The 27,731-nt window shown below is 37.1% G+C and overlaps 1 protein-coding gene across 2 annotated transcripts; it reads right to left on the reverse strand.

The window, feature by feature from the left end:
• Positions 1 to 1,415: 1,415 nt before the first annotated feature.
• On the reverse strand, positions 1,416 to 27,731 carry TOP2A (DNA topoisomerase II alpha). Of its 2 annotated transcripts, none has more exons than XM_070773433.1 (35): positions 27,571 to 27,731; positions 26,557 to 26,712; positions 26,268 to 26,358; positions 25,940 to 26,003; positions 24,389 to 24,534; positions 24,104 to 24,201; positions 23,397 to 23,609; positions 22,894 to 23,067; positions 22,596 to 22,697; positions 22,351 to 22,488; positions 21,179 to 21,317; positions 20,039 to 20,196; positions 19,616 to 19,741; positions 19,246 to 19,356; positions 18,994 to 19,099; positions 18,793 to 18,902; positions 18,222 to 18,314; positions 17,726 to 17,840; positions 17,514 to 17,635; positions 15,901 to 16,049; positions 13,664 to 13,895; positions 13,352 to 13,486; positions 13,035 to 13,235; positions 12,664 to 12,859; positions 11,040 to 11,131; positions 10,772 to 10,936; positions 10,562 to 10,645; positions 9,418 to 9,600; positions 9,008 to 9,098; positions 4,441 to 4,593; positions 4,081 to 4,201; positions 3,917 to 3,960; positions 3,376 to 3,516; positions 2,735 to 2,910; positions 1,416 to 2,404 (listed from the first exon to the last, which is right to left on the reverse strand). In XM_070773433.1, exons 1-35 carry the CDS (start codon positions 27,589 to 27,591, stop codon positions 2,276 to 2,278), a joined length of 4,575 nt encoding a protein of 1,524 aa, XP_070629534.1. In that variant the 5' UTR covers positions 27,592 to 27,731; the 3' UTR covers positions 1,416 to 2,275. The 2 variants fall into 2 exon arrangements, with proteins under 2 accessions (XP_070629534.1, XP_070629533.1); XM_070773432.1 differs by having other exon boundaries at positions 2,735 to 2,934.

Below are 27,731 nucleotides of genomic sequence, written 5' to 3' on the forward strand. Positions count from 1 at the left end.
ATTTAGGTAACTTTCAGTTTATTATTATAGAAGCTTTAATAGGCAGCTTTGTATGTAACTTTTTTTGTGATATTATAGGTTTACATGTAGTTGTGAAAAATAGAGCGATTGCACACTTTGCCTCCGTGTGTGTACGTGCTCAGTGGTGTCTGCCTCTTTGCTGTCCCACACAGACTGTAGCCTGTCAGGCTCCTCCGTCCATGGAATTTTCTAGACAAGAATACTGGTATGGATTGCCCTTTCCTACTCCAGGGGATCTTCCCAACCCAGGGATTGAACACTTTGCCTACTTTCCCCTTTGGAAGCATTTTGTAAAATTATGTTGTAACCAAGACACTGATATTTCTTGTGTTACTTGAACTCTCCTTTGTATTTACGTCGATTTCCACACGTCCCCTTCTCCAATTTCTTAAGGTGAGAACTGCGACAAAAAGAGCTTGACCTTTTTTTTTGTTCAGGTTCTGATAAAAGGGCTCATTTTCCATTCTTTGGACAACGCCACCCTCGGGGATGTGTTTAGGATGGCTATCCTTCTGTAACTCAAGACTTTCCTTCTAGTACTTCTTTAATTAAAAAAAAAAAAATTATGGCTGTACTGGGTCACTGCTACTCTTGGGTTTTCTCTAGTTGAGGCAAGTAGGAGCTACTCATTGCAGTGGATTCTCTTGTGGAGCACAGGCTCTAAGTGGGTGGGCTTCATAGCTGTGATGCCCGGGCTTAAGTTGCTCCGTGGCTTGTGGGATCTTCCTGGACCAGGGATCGAACTCAGGTCCCCTGCGCTGGCAGGTAAGTTTTTAACCACTGGACCACCAGGAAGTCCCTTCAGTTTTGTTTTTGATACTTAATAGTCTATGTGAAGGATTTCCCTGGTGGTCCAGTGGGTGACTCTCAGTTCCCAATGCAGGAAGCACGGGTTTGATCCCTGGTTAGGGAACTGGGATCCTGCATAATGTGTGCCATGGGGGTGGGGGAGGGGGAAAAAGGTCTGAGTTTAACTTTCCTGTAAGATGAGAAGGGGTTGGGCCTTTCTAACATTTTTTCCCCCCATAAATGATTAGCCAATTGCCCCAATATAATTTACTGACATCATCAAGCAGTTGACTGGATTATCAAAATATTAAAGTAGGGAGTCGAAATTTATATTTAAAGCTATTTATTGATGTAGGGTCAACACCTTTTGAGTGTGGAAGAGATGAATTTAGCACCCATGTTTAAAAGCTCAGGGAAAAATCTGCTTGGCTGTTAGTCATGGTGCCTTTCTCTTAGAACTATCACTGTGGCCAGGAGTTATGAGGGACATCAGAAAATGATGAGAATAGTTCTCAAAGCTATTTTATAGTGAAAAGTGAAGAGGATATATTTCAGACTAAGGAAAAGAGTGTAGTGCAGGGTGAAATAAGGGCAACAATCAAGGGTTGCAATGTTTACAACATTTTATTAAAGTACAAAATAGTTGGAATTAAGCTAAATAGAAAAACGTAGTAAATATTTACAAAAACATTAACATCACTCAAGTCACACACATGTAATGAATGCAGGAAGGTCTTGAAAAGTTTATAAATGGAAAATTATGGAGATTTCCCAAAATGGATATAAAAGCTCACTGCTGAGTATAGTATCAATATTCTTTGAGAATATTGTTCCTGACTCCTTTGCAATCTGAGGGGACAAGTCAAGTGTTGAGATAATCACAACTTAGGATCTAATTTTCTTCATTTTATTGACGGTTTCTGCTGTTATTCAAAAGGATATGAAGAATATGAACAATTTTTCACTGCTTAAAAATTCAGCATATAAAAGGCTGAGTGAGTATTTGGAACTGGAACTACATAGAGTTCTATCTGATGGAAAATTACTTATAAAACTAAGATAAAACAGAGAACTAATCATGCTCTATCTCATATTTACTGAAAGTAGGCAGAGTAGAAACTTTATGTCAAAGGGCTCCAATTTTAGCTTAATGAACTGTCAAACTACATTATGCTAAAGTTACCACACAACTATCCGGAGAGGCCAGGAGAACCTAAAATCATACTTTAAAAGACAAGAAAACAGACTAAATACATATACAAAGCAGAGAAGAAAACAAAACACTGTCCACGAGATGGTCACAGTATTATACAGTATTACAGAGAGATAAAGGACACTTGGGCTCTACATACTTCACTTTAATGGTCCTGAACTAAAACTGCCTTCCCCAAACTAAATTCAGAGGGGAGGAAATTGAGACATTTACCTAACTTTAAGATCATTACTTAAAATATCACCTCACATTTTAAAAGAAATCATCTTCATCTGATTCTTCAAGGTACTTTATAGGTTTCTTTGTTCTTACAGATTTTGCCCGAGAACCCACAGCTGAGTCCAAGTCCAGATGGAAATCATCACTTTCCTCCTTGGGTTTCTAAAAAAGAACAGCGCAAATAATTTCCAGTATCAACCGGACAGTAGAATTTCAATGCAAAAAATATACCAACAGACTACAACTCAAGGAATTTTCCACCTTCTAACAAGTAGTAAGAAACAGACCAAAGGCAAACCTCTCATTGACTGATTAGTGACATTTAGCTGTTTTACAGCTAAACTACATAGAGTACAAGGGTAATGGATTTACATTTATTTTCTTAAAAATGAGCCAAATTATTAGCAGCAAAGCTTGATTACGTGTTTCACAGTAACTTTTTTCAGTGGGGGAAAAAAAACCTACAGTGAAAGGACCGACTAGAACGAGTACCTTGCTCGTGACTGCTTTGGAGATCAGTTTCTCAAAATTAGAGTCGGAATCATCAGAGGAGGACGCCTTCCTTTTGCGGCGAGTCTTGGTTTTGGGGGCATTAGGCTTTTTAGAGACATCGGAATCCAAGTCTGGATCCTTTTTGGTTTTCTTTGGTGCAGCCCTTTTTTTGGTGCCTGTAGTGGAGGTGGAAGACTGACCTGTAAGACAGGCATTCATCATGGTCACTCTTAGCTGAACTGTTTCCACAGTGAACTTTCTTTAGCAACTTGCTTTCCGCTTATATTTAACATAGGAAAAGACAACAATCGAGACGAAAATGCATAAGAGAATTGAAATATTCTTAAGTATCTGATTTTTTTTGTAGTTATAGGCTTCATGTTAAGTGTTTGTAACTGTTTCTAAGTCCCATCCCTGTCATAGGTATGACTAGTTAGGATAACACCTGGCATTTTGAGAAACACTTTTTAAAAATCTTCTGACTAGCAATTTTGATTATAAAGATCTAAGGATTTGTTTTCATTTAGACAAGGTCTTTATTTTAATACCTATAGTAAATTTGGAGAATAAAAATTTGAAGTTGACTTGTAGAAGCCAGTTAGTTAATCCCAATATTACCCAATTCAAAGACTGAGGCTCACTTTTTGCTGCTGTCTTCTTTGCTGTCACATTCTTTTTAGGAACAGGGTTTATGGTTTCAGTTACAGCTGGGAAATCTGCAGCAGGAGAGCTTGGAGGAGGTGGTGCATTATCCTCAGCATCATCAGCATCAAGCTCTGTTACTTCAAATGGAAAGGAAAGTAGTACATATAAGCAATACACAAAAATCCGTGCTTTGTCCCTGCTCTGAATTCCTATTCAAACACCATGTTTGTGACTTTTCTGGAATATTTCAAACACACTTTTATAACTTTGTTCTAATTTCTGGGTTCTTCATCAGCAAAGTTATTTTTTGTATCTCTAGCACAGTACCTGGCAAGCACATGGTTACTTTTAATATATTAAATGGAGAACTTATTCATGTGCAAAACTAAATCTAATGACCAATATCAATGTAATACTAACAAGAACCCACATTTATTTTCAAAGACAGGACTTGGATAATATAGTCTGGGTTAGAAGCCAGGTGGACCTGAGTGTCCAGTAAAGCAGACATCTCACAATTTTTACTTAAATACATACCTGATGAGGCACTCTTCAGTGGCTTCAGTTCTTTGTTACTATGTCTAGAATAAAATAAAACAAAACATCCTGACGACCAGTTCTAAATGTGTCAAACAACAAAGAATATATCATCAACTATTAAAAACAATCATGCTAAAATCCCTATTAGAGAGGATACTTACTTTGGGGAAGTTTGGATCTTAGGTGGACTAGCATTTGATGGGACAAAATCATCTTGAGTGTCTTCATCAAAATCTGAAAAATCTTCATCTGAATCCAAATCCATTGTGAATTTGGTTTTTGCTGTTAAAAATATACATATGCAAAGAATCAAAGAGGACAACAGGAGAAATATTTAATCCACATATTAATACAATATGTCCTGAAGATATAAGCTTCAGTTTAATCTTTGAAAAGATGTCTTAATTTCTCAAAAATTTAATTACTGCTCTAAGATAACAATTTCTGGGATTATGTATCTTGAAATACACAGGTTGTTTGAATTTTTCAGAATATGCAGCATGTTCTTCACTTTTCCTTACCTGCTGCTCTCCGTGACTCTTTTTCTCGTGGAGGGACATCAAAATTACTTTCGTTACTGCTCATATCTGATTCTGAATCGGACCAGGGGTTTCTTTTCTTTGCTTTCTTGATTGGTTTAAATGGCAATGTAGTTTGTTTCTTTGTCTTGGTAACTGGAAAGGAGATAGGAATTAACCATCTTTACATATTCTCTGACTCACTTTTCTCCATCTATCATCCATCTATCCTTCAAATATTAGGTTGCCCAAAAACTTCATTTGGCTTAAAGTGTAAAAATAAAAGATATATTTTTTCTATTTACCAAGGACTTTATTCAACAAAGCAGTCACTAACTGAATGAACTTTTTGGCCAACCTAATACTTAACTCTGTGCTAGTACTGGGAATACAATGGTGAACGGAGACAGACATAGTCCCCCTTGCTAAGGAGCTTATAGCTTGGTCATCTAATCCCATAGTAGTAGTAATCCCACAGTATATGTGTTTACATAGGGCATGCATCAATAGTATGCGTGTGCTGCTGCTGCTGCTAAGTCGCTTCAGTCATGTCCGACTCTGTGCGACCCCAGAGACGGCAGCCCATTAAGCTCCGCCATCCCCAGGATTCTCCAGGCAGGAACACTGGAGTGGGTTGCCATTTCCTTCTCCAATGCATGAAAGTGAAAAGTGAAAGTGAAGTCACTCAGTCGTGTCCGACCCTGCACGACCCCATGGACTGCAGCCTACCAGGCTCCTCTCATGGGATTTTCCATGGATGCATGTATATATATATAAATATGAGGCTTTTGCAAGAAAGAGGTGTTTGAGCTGAGATCTGAAGTTTAAACAAGAGTTAACTAGCTGAAGGGAAATGGATGACAAACATTCTAGTTCAGGATATAACACGTACAAAGTTCAGTGAGAAAATACAGTGCGTTTAGGAAGCTGAAAGAAATCCATTATGGCTGGAAAACAGAAGTCAGGAGGAGAATGGCTGGTCTTGTTAAGAATTTTGTTTTAAAAAGGGAACTTACATGACCAGATTTGCATTTTTAAAGAGTTTTGTAGGCTACAGTGTGGAGATGGGAAAGGCATAAGAACAGCTGGAAGATCAATAAGTTATACAAGTCAAGGCAAGGGAGACAATGCAAAGGGAAGAATGGCTTGGCCCAAACCTTAAGGGGCATTTAATGGCTGAGTTGAGGTTTAAAGTCACTAAGTCTTGTTAATTCTTAACCCCAACTGTCTCTCATACCCACCCTTTGCTATTTATTTCCCTCATTTAGGCCCAAAGATAAGAAGAACAGTCTCCCTACTGGTCTACTTAGTTCTTTCTTCATATACCTAGTTGAATCCAACATATCCACCCTCTCCAACAACCTGGTTTCCTAACTCTCCACAATTTGATATAACTATTTGCTACTATTTTTCAAAATAAACCCTCCCACTCTGCGAAGGGGGCCTTCTCATTGTCCCATGCACATTATATAATACTTATTTGATTCATTGGCTTTATATGCTAATTGATTGCTTTGTGTTGTTCAGTTGCTAATTTGTGACCCACTCTTGGTGACCTCATGAACTGCAGCCAGGCTTCCCCATCCTTCACTATCTCCTGGAGTTTGCTCAAATTCATGTTCATTGAATTGGTGATGCTATCTAACCATCTCATCCTCTGCCACCCCCTTCTCCTTTTGCCTTCAATCTTTCCCAGCATCACGGTCTTTTCTAATGAGTTGGCCACTAGCATCAAGTGGCCAAAGTACTGATTGCTAGGTAGTTTAAACAGCGTAGTACATACGGCATACTTTTATTACTTTTTTGGAGGATAACTGCTGTGCAACGTTGTTGGTTTCTGCCATACAACAATGTGAATCAGCCGTAACTATATATATATCCCTTCCCTCTTGAGCCCCCCTCCCATTTTCTTACTACTTCTTTTTCAACACTAAGATCTTTAGGGGACAACAGACATGGTTGGATGGCATCTGGACATGAGTTTGAGCAAACTCTGGGAGACAGTGAAGGACAGGGAAGCCTGCAGTGCTGTAGTCCAGGGAGTCTCAAAGACTCGGATGTGACCAGTCAACTGAACAACAACAAAAAATGTTTCTATTTGTTTTATTCATCTTTGTACTCCCCACAGAACTGAGCACACATTACCTATCAAAAGTAGGTACTCAAGGATAGATATATACATCAATCAATGGAATAGAGTTGAGAATCCATAAATAAACTTTAGATTTTTGGCAAAAGTGAAAACAATTCAATAGGGAAAGTTTTTTCAATATATGATGCTGGGTCATCTGGATATCCACATGCAAAAGAATGAAGTTGGACCCCTTGCTTATACCATATGCAACTTACTTACTTCAAAATTACCTAAATGTAAAAGCTAAAACTAAAAACTCTTAGAGGAAAATAGGGATAAATCTTTTCTTCTTTTTTTGGCTACACCACAGGGCTCGCAGGATCTTAGTTCCCCAACTAGGGATCAAACCTGGGCCCTCAGCAGTGAAAGCATGGAGTCCTAATCACTGGACTGCCAGGGAATTCCTTAGGCAAAAGATTAGATATGACACCAAAAATATGAGCAACATTAGAAAAAGATAAATTAGACTTCATCAAAATTAAAAATTGTGCTTCAAAGGACACCATCAAGAAAATGAAAAGATATTTCACAGGCTGGCAGAAAATATTTGAGAATCATATATCTGATAAAGATCTGGCATCTAGAATATAAAGAACTCTTCCAACTAACTCAACAATAAAAAGACAAATAACCCAATGTAAAAAATGGGCAAAGGATCTGAACAGACACTTCTCCAAAGAAAGTGGAAACAATCCAAATATCAGCTGATGACCAAATAAATATAATGTGGTATATTCATACAATGAAAAACTATTTGGCAACAAAACAGAATGAAGTATTGATACATGTTACTACATGGCTGACCCTTGAAAACATTATGTTAAGTGAAGAAGTCAGCCACAAAGGAAAATATTACATGATTCCATTCATATAAAATGTCCAGAATAGACAAATCTAGACACAGAAAGTAGATTGGTGGTTGCCTGGGGGGAGGGGGAGTTGGGAGAAAATGGAGAGTGACCATTAATGGGTACAGTGTTCTTTGCAGGGCAAGAAACTGTTCTAAAACTGAGTATACTAAAATCACCAAATGGTACACTTTAAATGAGTGAATCTTGCATGTGAGTATGTTAAAACAGCTCAATGAAGATCTTAAAAATAAGTAGATATTCAGTAAAGGCATAAACAAATGGTTAGAGTTGTTATTTCTATTTAATTTACTGAGTGAGTGTTAAGTATATCCCAGGTACAGTGCTGAACTCTGGGGATAAAACAACATGACTAAGATGTGGTGACTGTCTTCAAGAAACTTTATATATGAATATGGTTCCAAATAGGAAAAGGAGTACGTCAAGGCTGTATATTGTCACCCTGCTCATTTAACTTCTATGCAGAGTACATCATGAGAAACGCTGAGCTGGAAGAAGCACAAGCTGGAATCAAGATTGCCGGGAGAAATCTCAATAACCTCAGATATGCAGATGACACCACCCTTATGGCAGAAAGTGAAGAGGAACTCAAAAGCCTCTTGATGAAAGTGAAAGAGAAGAGTGAAAAAGTTGGCTTAAAGCTCAACATTCAGAAAACTAAGATCATGGCATCTGGTCCCATCACTTCATGGCAAATAGATGGGGAAACAGTGGAAACAATGTCAGACTTTATTTTTTTGGGCTCCAAAATCACTGCAGATGGTGACTGCAGCCATGAAATTAAAAGACGCTTACTCCTTGGACAAGGAAAGTTATGACCAACCTAGACAGCATATTAAAAAGCAGAGACATTACTTTGCCAACAAAGGCCTGTCTAGTCAAGGCTATGATTTTTCCAGTGGTCATGTATGGATGTGAGAGTTGGATTGTGAAGAAAGCTGAGAGTGGAAGAATTGATGCTTTTGAACTGTGGTGTTGGAGAAGACTCTTGAGAGTCCCTTGGACTGCAAGGAGATCCAACCAGTCCATTCTAAAGGATATCAGTCCTGGGTATTCACTGGAAGGACTGATGCTAAAGCTGAAACTCCAGTACTTTGGCCACCTCATGTGAAGAGTTGACTCATTGGAAAAGACTCAGATGCTGGGAGGGATTGGGGGCAGGAGGAGAAGGGGACAACAGAGGATGAGATGGCTGGATGGCATCACTGACTCGATGGACGTGAGTCTGAGTGAACTCCGGAAGTTGGTGATGGACAGGGAGGCCTGGTGTGCTGCAATTCATGGGGTCGCAAAGAGTCGGACACGACTGAGCGACTGAACTGATGTTATATATATTAAAACCTTATAACCAGCTAGAAAGTGAAACTTAACAAACTGAGCATTTTCTTCAGAGCCCAATAAAGTATTTCATTACAAAAATCAAATACCAAGGAAAAAGATAGGGAATTTCAGATATAGTCCTTCATGGACCTCAAGAAGAACTTCTGAATATCTATGTGGAACATACTAGGTAACAAACAGAATTTAATCTCAACTCTACATCATTTTTCTTAAGATGTTTCAATACCTGGCTCTCTTTTCTGTTTCTTTTCCAGTCTCAGTTTTTGGCTTTCCATTTCCATTCCATCCTCTTGAGGGCTTCCTTCAGTATTTTCACTCTAAAAGACCGCACAACAAAAATGGGCAAATTCTGCCAACTTATTATTCAGAATAATATAGGGTCAAATATACAAATATATATTTGGTCAAAGAGTGATTTTTTTTTTCTTTCTATTTTGGCTAAGAGCTCTGAATAATGGTATGGGTATGACTTTTTCAAAGATACTTAAACATTGAAAATAAATCAGGCTCGTAAGAAAGGGAAGTTATGATGAGTTGATAAACTCCAAACTACGGGATTAGAAGTTCTATGATTAGTTCAGTTCTAAGTGGAAAAATGCTTAAAGTGTTTTATGTATAAGCTTTCAAGAGTATTACCTTAATTTTCTTTTTAATTTTCTTTTCTGCCTCTGCTTTCATTTCTTCAGTCACTCGGGGGATGACTCTTTTTCCACTTGGAGAAGGCAAAATTTCTACCATTTGTGTTTTTTTCCCCTTTGCTTTCCCACCTTTCCCAGGAAGTCCTATTTGTTCATCTTGTTTCTCCTTTGCTTCAACAACCTAGAAAAGGTGGATATAAGAAAGCAAGGCTATGGGGAGGAAGATGGAAGGGAAGTTCAAAACAGAGGGGATATATGTATACCTATGGCTGATTCATGTTGAGGTTTGACGGAAAACAACAAAATTCTGTAAAGCAATTATCCTTCAATTAAAAAATATATATATACAATGGGGTCACATCAAAAAAAAAAGAAAGCAAGTCTATAAGTTAACAAGGACATTACAGCATAGATGTCACTTTATCCCTAGGGACAGAATAAAAGGCAATGATTAAACTGATTTCAGTTTGTTACATCTCAAAGGTAAATTTGTGATAAGCTGTTCAAACATTAAGGCACACTTTGAAAAGTGGAGATAAAAGACTGAGTTCTACGTTTGATTCTACAACTTAACCTTTGAGGATAAAATGGGGAATCAGAATTAAGGATAAAATACATATACATACACATAAATGTATACGTTTATAAACTCAAATAAACAGAAAGGATGTGATTCCAGTAATGTATCCAATCACCAATTACAAGCTAGACATCCAAACTGAAGTGCAATAACATAAATCTTCACATTAAAGATTTTAGCTTAATTTATGGAATTAAGATACTTTTTCTTATGTTAAAGATAATGTTGCAAAACAGTATTACTGATTTGGAAACAAAGGATCTTCTTAAACTACTGATTAGCCAGCCCTGAAGGAAACTGTCTTTGTCCTTTCAGGTTTACTTGGGGGGCTGGGTTGGTGTTCTTCTACATTTAAATTCTCACTCCCAATAGGTCAAAAATCAACTTTTGTCCTTTCCCTTCTTCCTGTGAAAACTTCTAGGTAGTGTGTTTCCTGGTACCATTTACTTATGCCCCCTATATTCTTTCTATTGTCAACTGTGAAATTTCCTGACGAGGTATATTGCTAGAATAGCTTATTTCATTAATACAAATTCTAACATGGGCATTATAAACTACACACCTCCAGCTCTTCAACAAAAGCAGCCAAGTCTTCTTTCCACAAATCTGATGGACTCTTTCTCTTCAATGTTTCTAGCTCTTGCTCCTTCATAAGACAGTCAGAAAATTAAGAGTTAATTTATGTGCATAAACAGCATTTTCCCAAACCCCACAATTTTCTTTCACCATTAGACTACAACCAAGCAACATGTACTATCCAGCAACAACTCACTTTTTCATTTCTTAGTTTGCACAGTTCATCTTTCTTTTCCTTGGTTAGATACCAAAGAGGCATGTCAAGAAGGTAGTTGAAGGTAGGTCCAGAATCTGTTGCAGGGTCACTCTTTTCAGTTTCCTTTTCACTGTCACTTTCTTCATTTTCTTCTTCATCTGGAACCTAAACAAGAAATTAAAATGTATCTTTAATAGGAAATGTGAAATATAGACATTAGATTGTACACAATCTCTAATAACATAGAAAATGCTAACCAAGAAATTACCTTTTGCTGGGCTTCTTTCCAAGCCTTCACAGGATCCGAATCATATCCTCTCTGAATCAGAACTTTAATTAACTCTTTCTTAGGCTTATTTTCTATTTAAACAAATGTGAACACAGAGACAGTAGTTTTGAGCAATATTTTAGGAAAGGATAAAGTTTTTACCATATTAAGTCAAAAGATTAAAACTGGAACTTATAAGGTCTTTTTGCATAAATTTGTACATCCTGGTGGACACCAAGTCTTCTCCCTAAACCACTGATAAATATAAATTACCACAAGGGGGCAGTCAAATCATATATGAGGTTGTGATCTAATCATAACAGAAGACAATCAAAACCTTTATTTCTGATAAATATCAACCTCAATTATACTCTGTTCTTTTCATTTCAACACTTGAGCAGGTAAGTTCTTAGTGCCACCATCCAAACATTGATTTCTCTTGATTATGGCCCCTTACAATGCATTTGTTCCCTTTTTTCTATAGTACCCCCTTCTCAGTGTCTACTATAGTCAATTTATTAGACTTTGAGGGATACTGAATGTTACTAGCTGTGATATAGTGAGGTTCTAAGTGCCAATTAACTTGACATAAGTCACACCTTTAGGCCTTCTATATTAACTCTTCAAGAAGCCTGGACAGTCTCTAGTATTTCCTAAATTCTAGTCAACTAAATATAATCTTTACTTTTTGAGTCATACCCAATATTATTTATTTAGCTTTGTCTTAAGCGGTAGTATCTGTAAAATTAGGGGACTGAGATGCACTGTTATAGTATTTTAAAAGACCCATGAATATGTAACTATTAAACTAAACATTTTTGTGTACCATTAGAAAATTATCCTGTGATCACTATGTAACTTGTGTTGTCGTGTTTTGGTACTTGCTACTACAACCCATAGTTACCTGGCTTTTTTAGTTAATCCTGGCCAGAGCTGAGGCTTCTAACTTTAGTCAAAACTGTTTTATTCCTGGTTAATACTTAAACTTTGATTTTGTTGCTTCTGGAATGTCTTAAAATTCCCTTAGACAGGACTTTCAGTCTTGGGTATACAATTTACTTATAATATAATCCATTTAAAATCCTCCTTCCTTTTTGGTTTTTCTATCAGACTTCTCTCTGCTGTTATCAATCAGTTTACACAGGGACCTCTTCTAGCTCTCCATTCTCTTCTGTCTAAAGTGAAAGTGAAGTCGCTCAGTTCTGTCAGACTCTTTGTGACCCCATGGACTGTAGCCCACCAGGACCCTCCATCCGTAGCCCACCAGGACCCTCCATCCATGGAGTTTTCTAGGCAAGAGTACTGGAGTGGGTTGCCATTTCCTTCTCCAGGAGATCTTCCCGACCCGGGAATTGAACCCGGGTCTCCCGCATTGTGGGCACTTTACCGTCTGAGCCACCAGGGAATGTTAACTAATTTCTGATTTCTCAAGATGCTCAGTCTAGGAAAAGCTATCTCTTTTAAACCATAAATGCTTATTTAGATATATGAAAGACACACATGGAACCAGCAGAAATAAATGGATTTTGTCCTCCCTCCCTATCATTCCTCTTACCAAAACTGTTTAAAGAAGTGAGGCAAGATTGTAATTTTAGTACAGGTAGTTATCGGTCCAGAAACATACCAATGATTATTTTGCCATCTATTTTCTCTAAGATAAAGCGAGCCTGATTATTCAGTTTAGCAGATTCAGCACCAAGCATTCCTAGAAGCCATTCTTTTCTTAATCCATAATATTTAAGCCTTAGTTCAAAGAAGTCTCTTAGAATATCCAAAACTGTGTCGTATTTCTTTAAACAGCCTACATGGTCAAAGAGGACCTAGAAAAGAAAAAACAAGATTAGAGTCAACAGTAGATAAATTGGCTAAACTTTAATGGTTTTAGAGGAATGACCTCATTCTTTGAAAATGTAAAAGTAGCCTAAGACATCCTTTAAAAATTGATATTAACCTGTAATATACATGGAAACACGTTTATCATAAAACAGGACATACCATAGAGTTGCATGTGAGACTAGTTTGGAGTTTGAAGACTTTGTGTAGTCCAGCTCTCTCTGCCTCCGCCAGCTTTTCTTCAGTCATCTTCACAACAAACTTCACAGTGGTGTCTGTGTGGTATTCCCTATAATCTGTTATGAGAGGCGGTGTCTTCTCAGTGCCATTCAACATGGGCTCAAGAACCTGTTCCTTATACGTCTAAAAGAAAGAATCCTTTTGTAAGTTTCTAAAACTTAGGCTCCTGTGTATTCAACATACGTTAGTATAAAAAATGTTTCCCCATCACAGAAATCAAAAAAGAAATCCTTACTTACCTGGGTCCACGTTCTGATGGGAAGCTCTGAGATTTCAATGGTTGTAGAATTAAGAATAGCCACTTCACCACTAATCACATATTGATTTGGAGCCAGCTCCTCAACAGTACCCTTGAAGTTCTTGTAACTTGGAAGCTAAATTGGTATTTAAAAAAAGAATGTTTTCGAAATGTGATACTAAAACAAATCCCAACAGCATTAAACAGTAAATCTAACATTAAGCAATAAATAAATTTTTATGCTCTTTAACTACATCATCTGCTGAATTGAAACCAGAGGAAAACTAAGGTTCTTAGTCCACAGAATAGTTACCATTGGCAAAGGTTCTTCTCCATCCATCAAACGTCTGATGTTATTCACAACTTCACGAACATCAAAGTTGGGGATTTTGCAGGACCACCCAGTACCAATTCCTTCAGCGCCATTTATCAACACCATGGGTATAATAGGAATATACCATTCAGGCTCAACACGCTGGTTGTCATCATATAAAAACTTTAATGTATGGTCATCTTTTGCTGGAAATAACAACCGAGCCAAAGGGCTAAAGAGAAAACAAAGAATGTTGTTTTAGAAAAATATTGGCTTTGACACAACTTTCATGGAAAGAACATGTGTTATTTCAGATATATACATAAAAACTACCTTGGCTTTACCTGTTAATATTCATTTACCAATATTATTTAGAGTATTTTCTACATATATGTCAAGCACTGCAGATATTAAGTCTCAGTCTTTAAGGAGCTCAGTACAGGTAGATACTCTAGTAGTACAGCCAATGAATGTACATTTTGTCAGGTGGTATGGTAAATATTAAATAGATAAAGTACCTAAAATTGGTTGAGGGGTTGCTAAGGAATGCTAAGCCCTTTCTGATAGGATAATATTTGAACACAGAAGAAACTGAGAGAAAGTGTACATACAGCAAACAGAGGTACCAGTAAGTCAGAGGCACTGAGGGAGTGTGCTTGGCCTCTTTGATTATAGGCAAAGAGGCCAGGTGTGTTTGAAGAAGAGATAGTATGAGATGGAATCAAGACATGGGGAGGGGGAGCACAGATCATATAGGGTCTGGCTTGCTAAAATAAAGCTCTAATTTTTTTCTGAATGAAGAAGTTATTCCAGTGGCTAAGAATCCACCTTCCAATGCAGGGGACATGGGTTTGATCCCTGGTCGGGGAACTAAGATCCCATATGCTGTGAGGCAGCTAATGAGCCCGTACACTCTAGAGTCCATGCACCACAACTAAAGAGAAGCTCATGTGCTGCAACAAGGATTCTGCACGTGACAACTAAGACCCGATACAGCCAAATAAATAAATATTTTTTAAAAAGTTGGAAGGTTTTGAACTCGAGTAACCTATTAAAAAAGTTAATCTACTGCCAACAGAAAGAAGGGTGGTAGACTATACTAGTCTATATATTGAATGGGGTGACTAAGTATTTTTCCAGTTCAGAGTCCCCAGGACTTGTTGATGAACTGGATGCAAGTGTAGAGAAAACAAGTCAAAGGTAACTCCAAATTTTTAGCCTGAGAATTAGGAGGATGGTATTTCATTTACTGAGACAGGGACTAAGAGTGTAGTTTTGAACTTATGTTTGAGATATTTATTAGACATCCAAGTAGTAAAAGCTGAGAGGGACATGAAATTTAGAGGCCAGGGCTGGAGCTGAGACTGGATGCATGAGATATCATCCCTGGATGGGAAGGCAGTATAGTTAGTAGAAAGAGATCAGATGAAGAAGCCCCAGGGCAGGCCATAATTTGGAGGTTGGGAAGATGAGAAGGACCCAGTGAAGAAGACTAATAAGGAGGAGAACCAACAGCCTAGTGTCCTGGAGGACAAATAGAGAAAAAAAGAGGTTCAGGGATGGAATTATTAATTATGCCCTATGCTGTTGAAAGAATGAATAAGATGACAGTTGAAAATTGACCAATCATAATGTACTTTCCACAGACTTGTAAAGGAAGCAGTAGTTCCACTTTGGTATTTAAGAAGAATTAAGTTCTTATCTTGACTCTGGCTTAAACTCTATATCGGAGTTTCTTAATCTTGGCACTACTGGGTCAGATAGTTCTATGCTGTGCAAGTGCTGTCCTGTGCATTACAGAGCGTTCAGCAATACCCCTGGCCTCACTAGATGCCAATAGCATGGCTCCCCTAGTCATGACAATCAAAAATTCTCCAGACATTGGCATATGTCCCCTCAAGGGTGAAATCTACCCTGGTTGATAACCACAGCTCTAGATGGAAGAAAAGAGAAGAAAATAAAAAGAAACAAGAGTAAAACATTTATAGTTTGGCAAGGAAACAACATTTTAAGGGATATAAAGGCTAAGCTATCAAACTGAAATAGAATTTTGATTTTCTACTCATTGCAAAGAGTAGACTAAACTTTAATGAGCTAGTTTAAAACAATTAAGAATGCAAACATTTGCATCAAAAATCCATTTTCTGATTAACTGAATTTTTCTGTTTTTGGTCAACTAACTCACAAGACTTCAAAATTGGAAATGACAATTTACTAAAAATCGGAAGCATACCCACCTGAGCATTGTGAAGATGTATCGAGGACTAGCAGAGTCCTTGCCACCATGCAACCTGGTACCAAACTGACCAATGGGCTGCAAAAGGTTCAGATTATTGCTGCCCACAAAGTTCTGAGCCAAATTGATAATGGTCATCATTAGTGACATCTGGGGGAAAAAAGATTCATTAGTCTCATCCATAGCCTCAATAATAACATGTCTATTGTTATGACTATATTTCACTATAATCCTGTAAGGTTTTATGAAGTGTAGATGTTTACTGGCTTTTCCAAGATAAATACATGGCAGACGTAGTACGTAAACCTAAGACTTCTGGCCCCTAGTTCAGAAATTGCTTGCCTTCCAGCAATTTCTATCAAGTCTTAACCCTGAAGGCACAGCTCCTCCATTTACCCTCTGCAGAATGAAGTATTTCCTCCTCTGTGTTAAACACTACTCCTTTCTATTCTAGCACGTTTCACTCTATAGTTGTGTGAGTGTATGTGCACATGTGTGGTAGCCCTCTGGCTTAACTGTGATTATATGTTAAAGGTAGAGAATATATATGATTTAATTTTGTATACTCTGTACACGGTAAGCATTAAACAAATATTTACTAGGTGAACATCTACAAAGTACCTACTATATTTTGATTTGAAGCAACAAGCAAGACAATCATCTCTTTAAAACTCTAGAAACTTACAGGAAATCTTATTCTTTAAAAATGTTTTATATAATAAATGCAAAAAACCAATTTCAAAATAAAAAACGAACAGATGTATGTTTGTATAAAGGCAATCAATTCAGACATATATGAAAAATTAGAAAACTGCCCTTTCCCATTCCCAGGGATAACCAAAGATAACAGTTTGGAGTATATTATTATTCTGGTCTTCTTTTCTTTTCCCTCACTATGCTCTTCAGTGTTAGTACCTATAGATATGTTGTTGTTGCTAAGTCATGTCTGACTCTTTTGTGACCCCATGGACTCTAGCCTGCCAGGCTCCTCCTCTGTCCACGGGATTTCCCAGGCAAGAATACTGGAGTGGGTTGAAGAATACCGTTTCCTTCTCCAGGGGATATTCCTGACCCAAGGACCGAACACGTGTCTCCGGCATTGGCAGGCAGATTCTTTACCTCTAAGCCACCAGGGAAGCCCCACCTATCACTTATATCACAGATTCCATGTACAGATGTCATAATTTATAATAATTTTCCATTTGATGGACACTTTCCATGTCTAAATTTTGGCATAACAAAGTTATAGCAAACATTACTAAATATTAATATCTTTGAATGTAGATCCTTGCATATCTTTTGATTATAGTAGCCTTGTTTTAGACATTCCCTTCTCCAGGGGATCTTCCCAAACCAGGGATCGAATGTGGGTCTCCTGCATTGCAGACATATTCCTTAGCCTCTGAGCCATCAGGGAAGCCCATTATAGGCACATTATTTTTATAATCAGATTGTTAAGTTACAAAATAAACAATTTTATAGTTTGATATATTTCACCAAATTATTCTCTACTATGGATGTACCAGCTTATACTTTCACCAACTGTTTGGAGAATGACTTTGCAGGTATTTCTGCTATAATGCTTTCCAGAAACATTATAGATAATGTGTTTACCTCACCATGATGATAAGAGGACATCTCAGCTACTGACCCAGCTAACTGGGCAACCTTCACCTCTCGCTTGTCATTCCGTTTGAAACATGTAAACAAAACCTTTCTCTGACCTGGTTTCAAACCTTCAAAATGAAAGACGTGCAAATATTAATATCATTAATTTAATCATTTCTAGGCATTGATTTCCATCTTATGGTAAAAATAGAACTCACCATCCACCATAGATGGGATAGACCTTTCATTATCAGAATTTGAAAACAGGATAAGTTCCTTGTTTATGAAGTCATTGTATGTCAGATATGTGGTAGCTTGCCCATACAAATAATCCTGAGGAACCAAAGAGAGTATTAAATGATCTAGTTTAAGATAAAAAACATCACTGGTCTTAACAATGCTTAATGCAAAAATAAAACAAAGCATTATCATTTCTATGGTAATTCTTTCAAAAACAAAGAATTATAAAGTATTTTATGTTTTAAAGACAAAGCAAATTTATTTGCTATACAATTAGGAAAAAAGTTTATTGACTGTAGTTTCTTTCAGGTCTAATACATCTATGCAGCAATCATTAAATAAGGATATTTATAAGTAGTTATCTATTAACTTTTTTACTGAAACATTTATTTAGTAGCCTTAATTTGCTATACTATCAATTCTAAAAGGTCAGTAAATAGTACATTTTGTGGGATATATTTAAAATTTTCTTACATCAGGAAGGCCAAGTAACTTTCGTTGTCTTCTATCTTCCATGAAATGAGTTAACCATTCCTTTCGATCATCTGTCTGCTTTTTGCTAAAGGCCTACAAATTAGAAGGTAAAAAAGATGTTACTGGCACTAACAGATACCAAAATATTTTTTCTAGAAAAAACTAACAAACCATAATAACTCAGTTTCTAAAATATCTGATTCCTTTCTTTGGAATATGTGTACTGAAAATCATCTATTTTATAGAACATTTTATTACATGAAAAATTAAATGTTTCAGTTGACTAGTTAAAACATTGATTTCTAAAACCAGTGTGTGTATGTGCTCAGTTGTGTCTGACTCTGCAACCCAATGGACTGTAGCCCACCAGGCTCCCTTGTCCATGGGATTTTCCAGTCAACTATACTGGAGTGGGCTGCCATTTCTTTCTCTAGGGGATCTTCCCGACCCAGGGATGGAACCCATGTTTCTTGCATCTCCTGCATTGGCAGGCAATTTTTTTTTTACTACTGCTCCACCTGGGAAGCCCCTCTAAAACCAGAATGTATTTGTGAAATACACTCAAACTCACCAGGCTGATTGCAGCATCATCTTCGGGACCGGAATATTTAAATTGGATACGATGTCTTTTCATATCTGCAAAGTATTCTTTAGCTTCCTTTGATGTGCTGGTACCCAAACCTACAAAAGCAAGAACACCAAGTTACTCCATATAAACCTGTACAATGGTATATAACAAAATGAGAAGTTCTATGTGAGTTTCAGTACAAACCTTTGTAATATTTGACTTTCCATTTTTTATGATTTGGTGTAGAACTCTTCCATTCTTCAAACTCAGGAAGGCTATAGAATGCCATTTCTTGTTTGTTTTTAGACACCTGAAGTAAAAAAAACACATTGCTATGGCTTTCCACACTGCTGGGTTCCCTGCATACCATCACACATCACTGAGGTTATATGTGTATCCAGGGTTGAGGAGTAGAGCCTTCAAATATCCATTATGGTACCTTAGAAATCAGTATACCTTTACAATGGGAGTGATAAATTCCTCCAGAAAACGATGTCGCAGAAGAGAGGGCCAGTTGTGATGGATAAAATTAATCAGCAAGCCTTTGATATGGGAACCGTCTTGGTCCTAGAAATATTTGGAAAGCCAAAACACAAAAGATTTGCTTAGAAACTAAAAAAAATTGTGACTGACATACTGGCAATTTCTCAAAAGTTTTTCTGTGGGGATTAAAGAAAAAAAAAGCTATTCAAATTTAGACTCACTTAACCTGTATTATATAATATGCATAAAATAGAAACATATCTTATTAGATGTGGACTAAAGATAAATAATATCCTTTCATGGCAGAAAAGCAATGCAACAATAAGACATGTTTAATTCTGACCTGATCTGTCATAATCATTATCTTTCCATAACGTAGAGTCTTCAGTGAATCTTCATCTTCATAGTTTTTCTTGTACTGAAGACCCACAATCTTAATTATATTGTTAATTTCAGCATTTTCCATTATCTGAAATGGACATATAGACAAAAAGGTAAGATTTTATTTACAAACTTTAAAGGAACAAAGAATTATAACAGTATACGTTGCTTGGATTTTTTGGAATTCCAGTATTTTTGAGTTATTAGCAGCAGCCTATACTTTACTAAGTCAGAAAGATCTGTTAAGATATGCTACATTATACACAATTTTCTAAAATAACGACAAACTAAGATATATTTTAAAATCTTATATATATCTTATATCCTCCCAATAAGGGGGTGAAATATAAGCTTAGATTCTGAAGATAGTTTTTATATACTCTACCTGTTTATGAGAAGCTTCTCGAACATTGAGGATTTTTCCTCTAAGAGGGAAAACCCCATACTTGTCTCTCCCAACCACACCAAGACCTGAAACAGCCAAAGTTTTAGCTGAGTCTCCCTCTGTCAGGATAAGTGTACACTCAGTAGAGTTTCGGCCTCCTAAAATAAATAAATATTAGCATATTTAGTCCAACCTCAAATATACTAATTCAGACATGTGATAAAACACAAATAACTTACAATTCATAACAAGTTGGCTTGAGAGTGAAATAGAGTTAAGTAATTGGACTTATAGTTTAACTAAAGTTTGTAAGTTAATAAAGTCTTAGTTTCCTAGACTCATCTTTCATGATGATTATACTGTTGCCAAACATTTGCTTGATCATATTACATTTAACATATTTTGTGGGTAATGAGGTTTAGGACATGCCTCTAAAATATGGCACCTTGGCACATTATCTTATTAAGCTCAGGGAGTTTTGAGAAAAGAAAACTTTAGTAGAAGCAAGAATATCTCTCTGATCTCTCCCCTAAACTTCTCTCCTGAAGCAGGTCATAAGATCCTCATGAAGGAGGTGCTCGCCTTAAACCCGGAAGAAAAGAACATTTTAATCTAAGATTAAAGGTCACCAAGAAGAATCTGAATGAAAAGGCCATACTAAGTTTCCCCAGGTTTACTATAATCAGCTAATAATCACTGTCCTATCATATCTTTCCAGAACTTTGCATTCTTCATCAAAGCTAGCATAAAATCACTTAAGTTTAACCATTTTTTTGGGTTTTCACTTCCTTACAAATTTTCAGGTCACAGGAAAACTATATTAAATAAATACACTTGTTTTTTTCCTGTTAATGTCTGTCATTTTATTTTTCAGAGATAGCCAGGGACTTAGGAAGGTTGAGAAGACTACTGTATAAACATTCTTGTTTTATACACCAAAATAATCATTTCAAAATTATTTTTAACAGTTAAAAACATAAATGACCCAAGTGTTCAGTAACAGGGAACTGGCTGATTTTTAACAAAGTACAAATATTCTGTTGAATATTAAGTGTCAAGGGAAAAATACCCACAGTATGCTGTCAATGAATCAAATCAAATAAGTATAAGATTTAAACTTTGGAAACATTAAATATGTACCTGCATCATTGGCATCATCAAGTTTGGGAATTCCTTTGATTCTGTTATGTTTTACAGCAGAACACTTCTTGTTTAACTGGATTTGGGCCTTAAATTTCACCCAATTTAGTATACTTTCTACAATACCACAGCCAATCGCCTGAAAATGAGAAGATTCATGTTAGGGAAAAAGAGTTCTGTCAGAAATACGGAATACAAATGAATTCCCACAAAAATGGGCAGGATGTGGCACATTTTCCTGTCTCAGATTATCACTATTGAGGCAGCTGGTTCCTTTGGGTTTTCATTCAATATTTACTGACTACATACTTATATGGTGCCAGGCACTGAGCTCCATGTGGAGATCTAGTGGTTAAAACAAATTAGCTGTAGTCCTTGTCCTAAAGGAGTTTGGTACAACAAGGAAGACAGAAATAAAATGAGTGATTACAGTATGAAGAGATAAGTGGAAAGCATATCATGTATAATAATATATGGCCAGTGTCTTATGGGAACAAATTTTTAGGGAAATGAATATAAAGTAAAGGTTTTCCTAAAGAAATGACAGTTAAGACCTAAAAGTAGTCAGCCAAGTGAAAAGCGTTTCAGGCAAGGTAATCCCTCTGCCTGAAATGTGAAAAAGCTCTAAAGAGGGAAAGAGTACTCTGTTTTTGAGTAATTTAAAGCCAGTAGGAGTGAGACTTAGGTAATGTGGGAAAAGTGGTACTGAGATAAGGTTGGAAACGGCAGGGTCTTGTAGGCTGAATTAAGGAATTCAGGTTTATGCAACCTAACAGTTGGTTGGAACCTTTGACTAAAACAGGACATAGTTTTGTTTTTTGAGGGTGGGGAAGTTCCATGAATGGTGATTAGTGAGTATGGAGAGAACTGATTCAGTTTTGGATGTGTCCGCTGAGAGCAACTTAAGGCATTCAGTGCTTGGTAACTAGTTAGATGAGATAAATTCAGAAGTGATCTGAACTGGTGACATGCAATGGCCAAATAAATAGAGATGGCATATAGATGATAATTAAGGGCTTGGTAAGAGTTGGTAAGCGGTAAGGGTTGTTTTTTTAATTTCCTTTTCAGAGAGAGAAGACACGTGGGAGGAATTCTGGTTTCTGCAGAGTTGAGAAGGGCAATGGAAAATAAAGGAAGATGCTTCTATCGTTTATTTCCTTCCAAGTACTCACAGCTTTGATGAATTTTTCACTCAGCTGGCATGTTGATCCAAAGCTCTTGACTTGTAAAGTCATGTTCTCTTTTGTCTGGGAGTCGAAGGTTGGGTTTTCAATTAAGGCATTCACAAAAATCCACATGTGATTTTTTACCTGCAGTAAAAATTGACAGTAAATTACTAAAAATTTACTCATGCTTTATTTATAGACTTTTGCTTCTTTCTTGACTTTCAAGAAAGAACAGTGTTAAAGTATCGTACCTGATGTGCTTTTACTGCAACACCACCCTTGTTCTTTTTCTTCACAACATCAACAAGTTTAGTCACAATCTGATCAGCTACATAATCAACATGTCTGCCACCCTAATGAGGAAAAATACCAAACTGTAAATCCATTACCCTCAAAATTGTAATAATAATCAAACATTTTAAAAGCTAATTTAGTTTCCTTGATGCCAAGGTAGCCAAATATTCAAGTTCATTTTATATATTTAAAACAAGAATACTTATATGAAATATGTAAATATAAATCATGATTGATAATTCAAAATAAAATTACCTTGGAAGTAGCAATGCTGTTGACAAAGCTAATTTGCTGAAAGCCTTTTTCACTCATTGTTAAACATACTTCCCACCTGTGGTTTACTTGTTCATGGATAACTTTCAATGGATTGCCAGTTTCATCTACCTTATCCTTCAGATACAGATCTACATAGCTACGGAATCCTTTCACCTAAAAAATAATAGTATTAATTTTTTTTAAGTAAATGAAAAAGTAGGTTATAAAGATTTTTCAAAACTAATGAAACGGTGTTCACTGATATGTATACGAGGGTGGTCATTAAAGGACACAAAAGGATTTAGTTAGAAGATTCTTTGAGAAAGACTTCAGTGAACTTAAAATAAGTTAACTGATTTTTTTAAAATGTGGCATTATGTTTTCTTTACAGAACATATCTGAGAAGTGCTAAGAAAAACAAATGGGAGGAAAAAAAAATCAACTTTGCTTTTGATGATGGTCACACAAAGTACCTCATTGCCTACATTCAGTAAAATACTTACTGGAAGCCTATTTCCATTGAGATAGACCTTGACATCTTTAGTGGATCCAGCAATATCATATGCTCTTCTAACCATCAGTGCAACAATATCTTTGTCTAGGCTTTCCATTTTAAACTTAGACAAATCAGGGTGGAAGGTAATACATGTATAATCTTCTCCACTAAAGGGCTTGAGTTCCATCTCACCAGCTTTCCCCATGTTATCCATCCATGTCTATGGAAATAAAGAATAGAGGAGAGAAAAAAAATTCAAGTTATCTCACAAACTAGAATTAAATAACACAAATTTACAAGTCCTAAAAAAAGAAAAACACACACTCAACCAAACCAACCCCCACCCCCCAACTCCCCTAATATACGTTTATGAGTAACTTTCTATGAGCTTCCCTAGTGGCTCAGGGTAGAGGGTAAAGCGTCTGCCTGCAATGCAGGAGGCCCGGGTTTGATCCCTGGGTGGGGAAGATCCCCTCGAGAAGGAAATGGCAACCCACTTCAGTACTCTTGCCTGGAAAATACCATGGATGGAGAAGCGTGGTAGACTACAGTCTGTGGTGTCACAAAGAGTCAGACACGGCTGAGCAACTTCACTTTCCCTCTCCCATGATTTAATAGATTATAAATTATGTTAAACCATTAATGCCACTATTTTATAATTATTATTGCTATAGCATAATTTATAATCAAGGCACAAGATACTCATTTACTTACCTGTTTGAACATTTTCTTATATTCTCTACTTGCTGTTTCCACAGTAAATTTGGTACTGAATATGTTACACAGTTTGGCTCCATAGCCATTTCGACCACCTGGGCAAATAAATGTAAAATGTGATTTAATTGTTCTTATCTCATTTACAGCTTTATTTCTTAATCACTGGCAATGCTATTTAATTATAGAGATTTACTCCCATATTTTTAACCTTTAGGCCACAATCTTTGAAAAGATGTATTTTTTCAGCAACAAATGTGTTTTTTATTTTCCTCAATACTCTACCTGTTACTTTCTTTTCTTCATCATCATAGTTGCTAGAAGTTAGGAGCTGTCCAAAGATAAGAGCTGGGACATACATCTTCTCAACTTTGTGTTCGACAACAGGAATACCTTTTCCATTATTCCATATACTAATTAAATTGTTTTCCCTAAGAAAAGAAGATTGAATTCTTTTTTTGTAAAACAGATGTTAAGCTAGTGCTTAATTCTTTTCATATTTAAATTCCATTGTCTCTAAAACACACGTCTCAATTTCTTTATGACTCTTTATATATATACCTTCTGAAATTCAGCACACTTAGTTCCTAACACTCATGAAACAGGAGCCAAAAGGAAAAAAAAAAAATCAATCCTTTTCCAACACCTGGGCAGACACTGATAATACTGAAAAAATATGAAGCTTTAAAATGTTAGGATAAACAAAGGGAAATGACTTATGCCCAATGGAAAGAAAAGGACAAAATTTGGAAACAATATTATTATACCGCTTTTAAGAGGATCATCTGCACTGTCCCAGCTCCCTTAGCTTTCCCACCTGACAAAGCACACTGGCAAAACAAATATGAAAGCGCATTATCAATTGTAAACGTCCCTGCTCACCAATAAAATATTCAAAATTTATTCGGACTCATATTTTAGTTCTAACGACACACACTATGGTTCTTATTACATGTAGCTTGCTGCTGCTACTGCTAAGTCGCTTCAGTCGTGTCCAACTCTGTGTGACCCCATAGACGGCAGCCCACCAGGCTCCGCCATCCCTGGGATTCTCCAGGCAAGAACACTGGAGTGGGTTGCCATTTCCTTCTCCACTGCATGGAAGAGAAAAGTGAAGGTGAAGTCGCTCAGTTGAGAAAAGTGAAGGTGAAGTCGCTCAGTTGTGTCCGACTCCTAGCGACGCCATGGACTGCAGCCTACCAGGCTCCTCCATCCATGGATTTTCCAGGCAAGAGTACTGGAGTGGGGTGCCATCGCCCTCTCCGACACGTAGTTTAAAACTAGCTTAATATTTTTTAAAAGACTATGGCATCAAGTCCTTAGGAGCACTCAAGCACATCATTAACACATTTCCCAAAAAGAATCTAAAGTATAGTTTATGTTATAACTGAATAGGATAATAACAAAGGGAAGCTACACCCTGACTACCCACAAAAGGACATTTATAAGCAGAAATGTTAGATCAAATTATTCTTTATCACCATCTGCTGGTTTACTGTTTGAATAGCATCATGAGAAAAAGTTATAGCTATAGACTCTGGAATACTTAGAGAACTTATTGGAGATGTTTATTGAAATATTTAGAGATAAAGTGTTATAATGTCTATAATTTATTTTGAAATGATTAAAAAATATAGATGGTACACAATATGGCAAAGTGTTGACAACTGTTGGATCTAGATGGTAGCTATCTAGATTGTTTATTTTAGCACTCTACCTTTCTGCACTTTTGCAAAATCCCATTAAAAAAAAGCTCAACTTTACTATAAATCAAGTAAATGCAATTAACAGCAACAGGGTGCTACAAAAAAACAAAAGACTAAGCAGGAGACTTACGGGTCAATTGTGATTCTAATACAAGACATTTTTGGGTCCCTTTGTTTGTTGTCTGCAGCATTGACTGAAAGAAAATACACATTTGTAAAAACTTAAAGTATTTTAGAAAACACTCTTTACCTCTAAGATATAAAAAGAAAAAAGTCTCAAGCAGTGCAGGAGTAACATTGATGAGGTATTCATTTAGCAATTTTTATTCATAGGACTGTTTCTAAGAACTCAACTTCCTAGATTCCAGCAGACTGTCTAACCTTTGCCAACTGTTTTTTGCTATGAATAATACTTCTCACATCTGACCAGTAGATCTTTGTATTAAGAATATACTTACCTAGAATCTCATCAAAGATTTTGTACAAACCAGGAACATAAGTGACTTCCCTATAGTTAATGCCAATATCTTCATCATAAACCCACATTTGCTGGAAATAAGAAAAAGAAATACGGTTACTTTATATATCTACTTTGTTTTATTATCATGGTTACTGTAAAGTCTTCTGAATTAGTATGACAATGTAGATGATAGCTTAGGCCAGTTCCAGAAGACAAAGTACATGAAATATAGAAAATTAACCTGGAAAAGTATTCATCTTAACTACACTTAATTAGCCTGATTTTACCTGGGTCACTGATTCCACAGAGCCAATGTAGGTGTCTGGGCGGAGCAGGATATGTTCCAGTTGTGTTTTCTTTTGATAGATTCTTTCAATAGACAATCTTTTCTTAGCATCTTCATTTTTCTTTGTTTTGCTGACTTGCATATTTTCATTTACAGGCTAGCAATTTTTTAAAAAATTAAAGAAAAGGGATTTTGAATCATAGGTTTATCAGAAACCAGAAACAAAATACCTATCGTAGTGGTCTGCTTACACACACCAAAACAAATCGCACAGCCTTTTGGTAGGTATCAATGGAGCTGGCATAGTTTTGTACAAACATGGCAATATAAGTTAACTGCAGCAGGTTCCCCCAAGTGTCAGTTTAAACAGACGTATTATTTTGCCATGTGTATCTGACATGGAAATACTTTCATGCGTTAGATGCCATCAACAGCACACACCCCCTTCTTTCAGATACTCCACACGTATCTACTGAGTGCCTACCAGGTCTCAGGCACTTAACAGATTCTACAGTAGCAGTACGGGAGGATAAGGATTCCATCCTTTGGACACGTTAACGTTTTAAACACAGGAGGGACGTATTTTGAGCATCTCGGACCTGCCGGCTCCATAGTGGGAACCGTGTTCCTTGCTCTGCACTGTCCAAGGTCAGGGTCGTCCAATCCCATTTTCAGCCCCAGGTAGGAGAGGAAAGCATCTCTCAGTGCCGCGTAAAGCTACATGCGGACCACGATGCCATCGACCTACACCGGGACCAAATGAATCTCTAGAAACTGAAACACAACGCCGCACCCTAGAAGCCAGTACAGCCGACAATACTTCACTACTTGCACCAGAAAAAGGTTTCAGTCTCTTCGCGATCACGCCGAGCCCAGGGGACCCGAGTAGACGCGGAAAACCCACGCCCAGCCCTCGGCGGCCGGACTACGACCCAGACGCCTCTCTCTCACGGGCAGCCGGAGAGATGCCGGGACGCGCTGAGGCTCCGCGACGCGCCCCTCCCGCGAGCTGTACCTGTAGTGGCGACACCTCCATGGTGACGGTCGTGAAGAGGCTCGAGAACCCTGCAAGTGACTAAACCGGTGGGACCCTCGAGACAATCACTGAGCAAGCCTCTTCTCCACAGACGCACGTCGGTTAGGAGAGAGCTTCCACTCCGGTTTGAACCTTCCGCT

This window comes from Bos indicus, chromosome 19, assembly GCF_029378745.1.
Source record: "Bos indicus isolate NIAB-ARS_2022 breed Sahiwal x Tharparkar chromosome 19, NIAB-ARS_B.indTharparkar_mat_pri_1.0, whole genome shotgun sequence".
Taxonomy (NCBI): Eukaryota; Metazoa; Chordata; class Mammalia; order Artiodactyla; family Bovidae; genus Bos; species Bos indicus.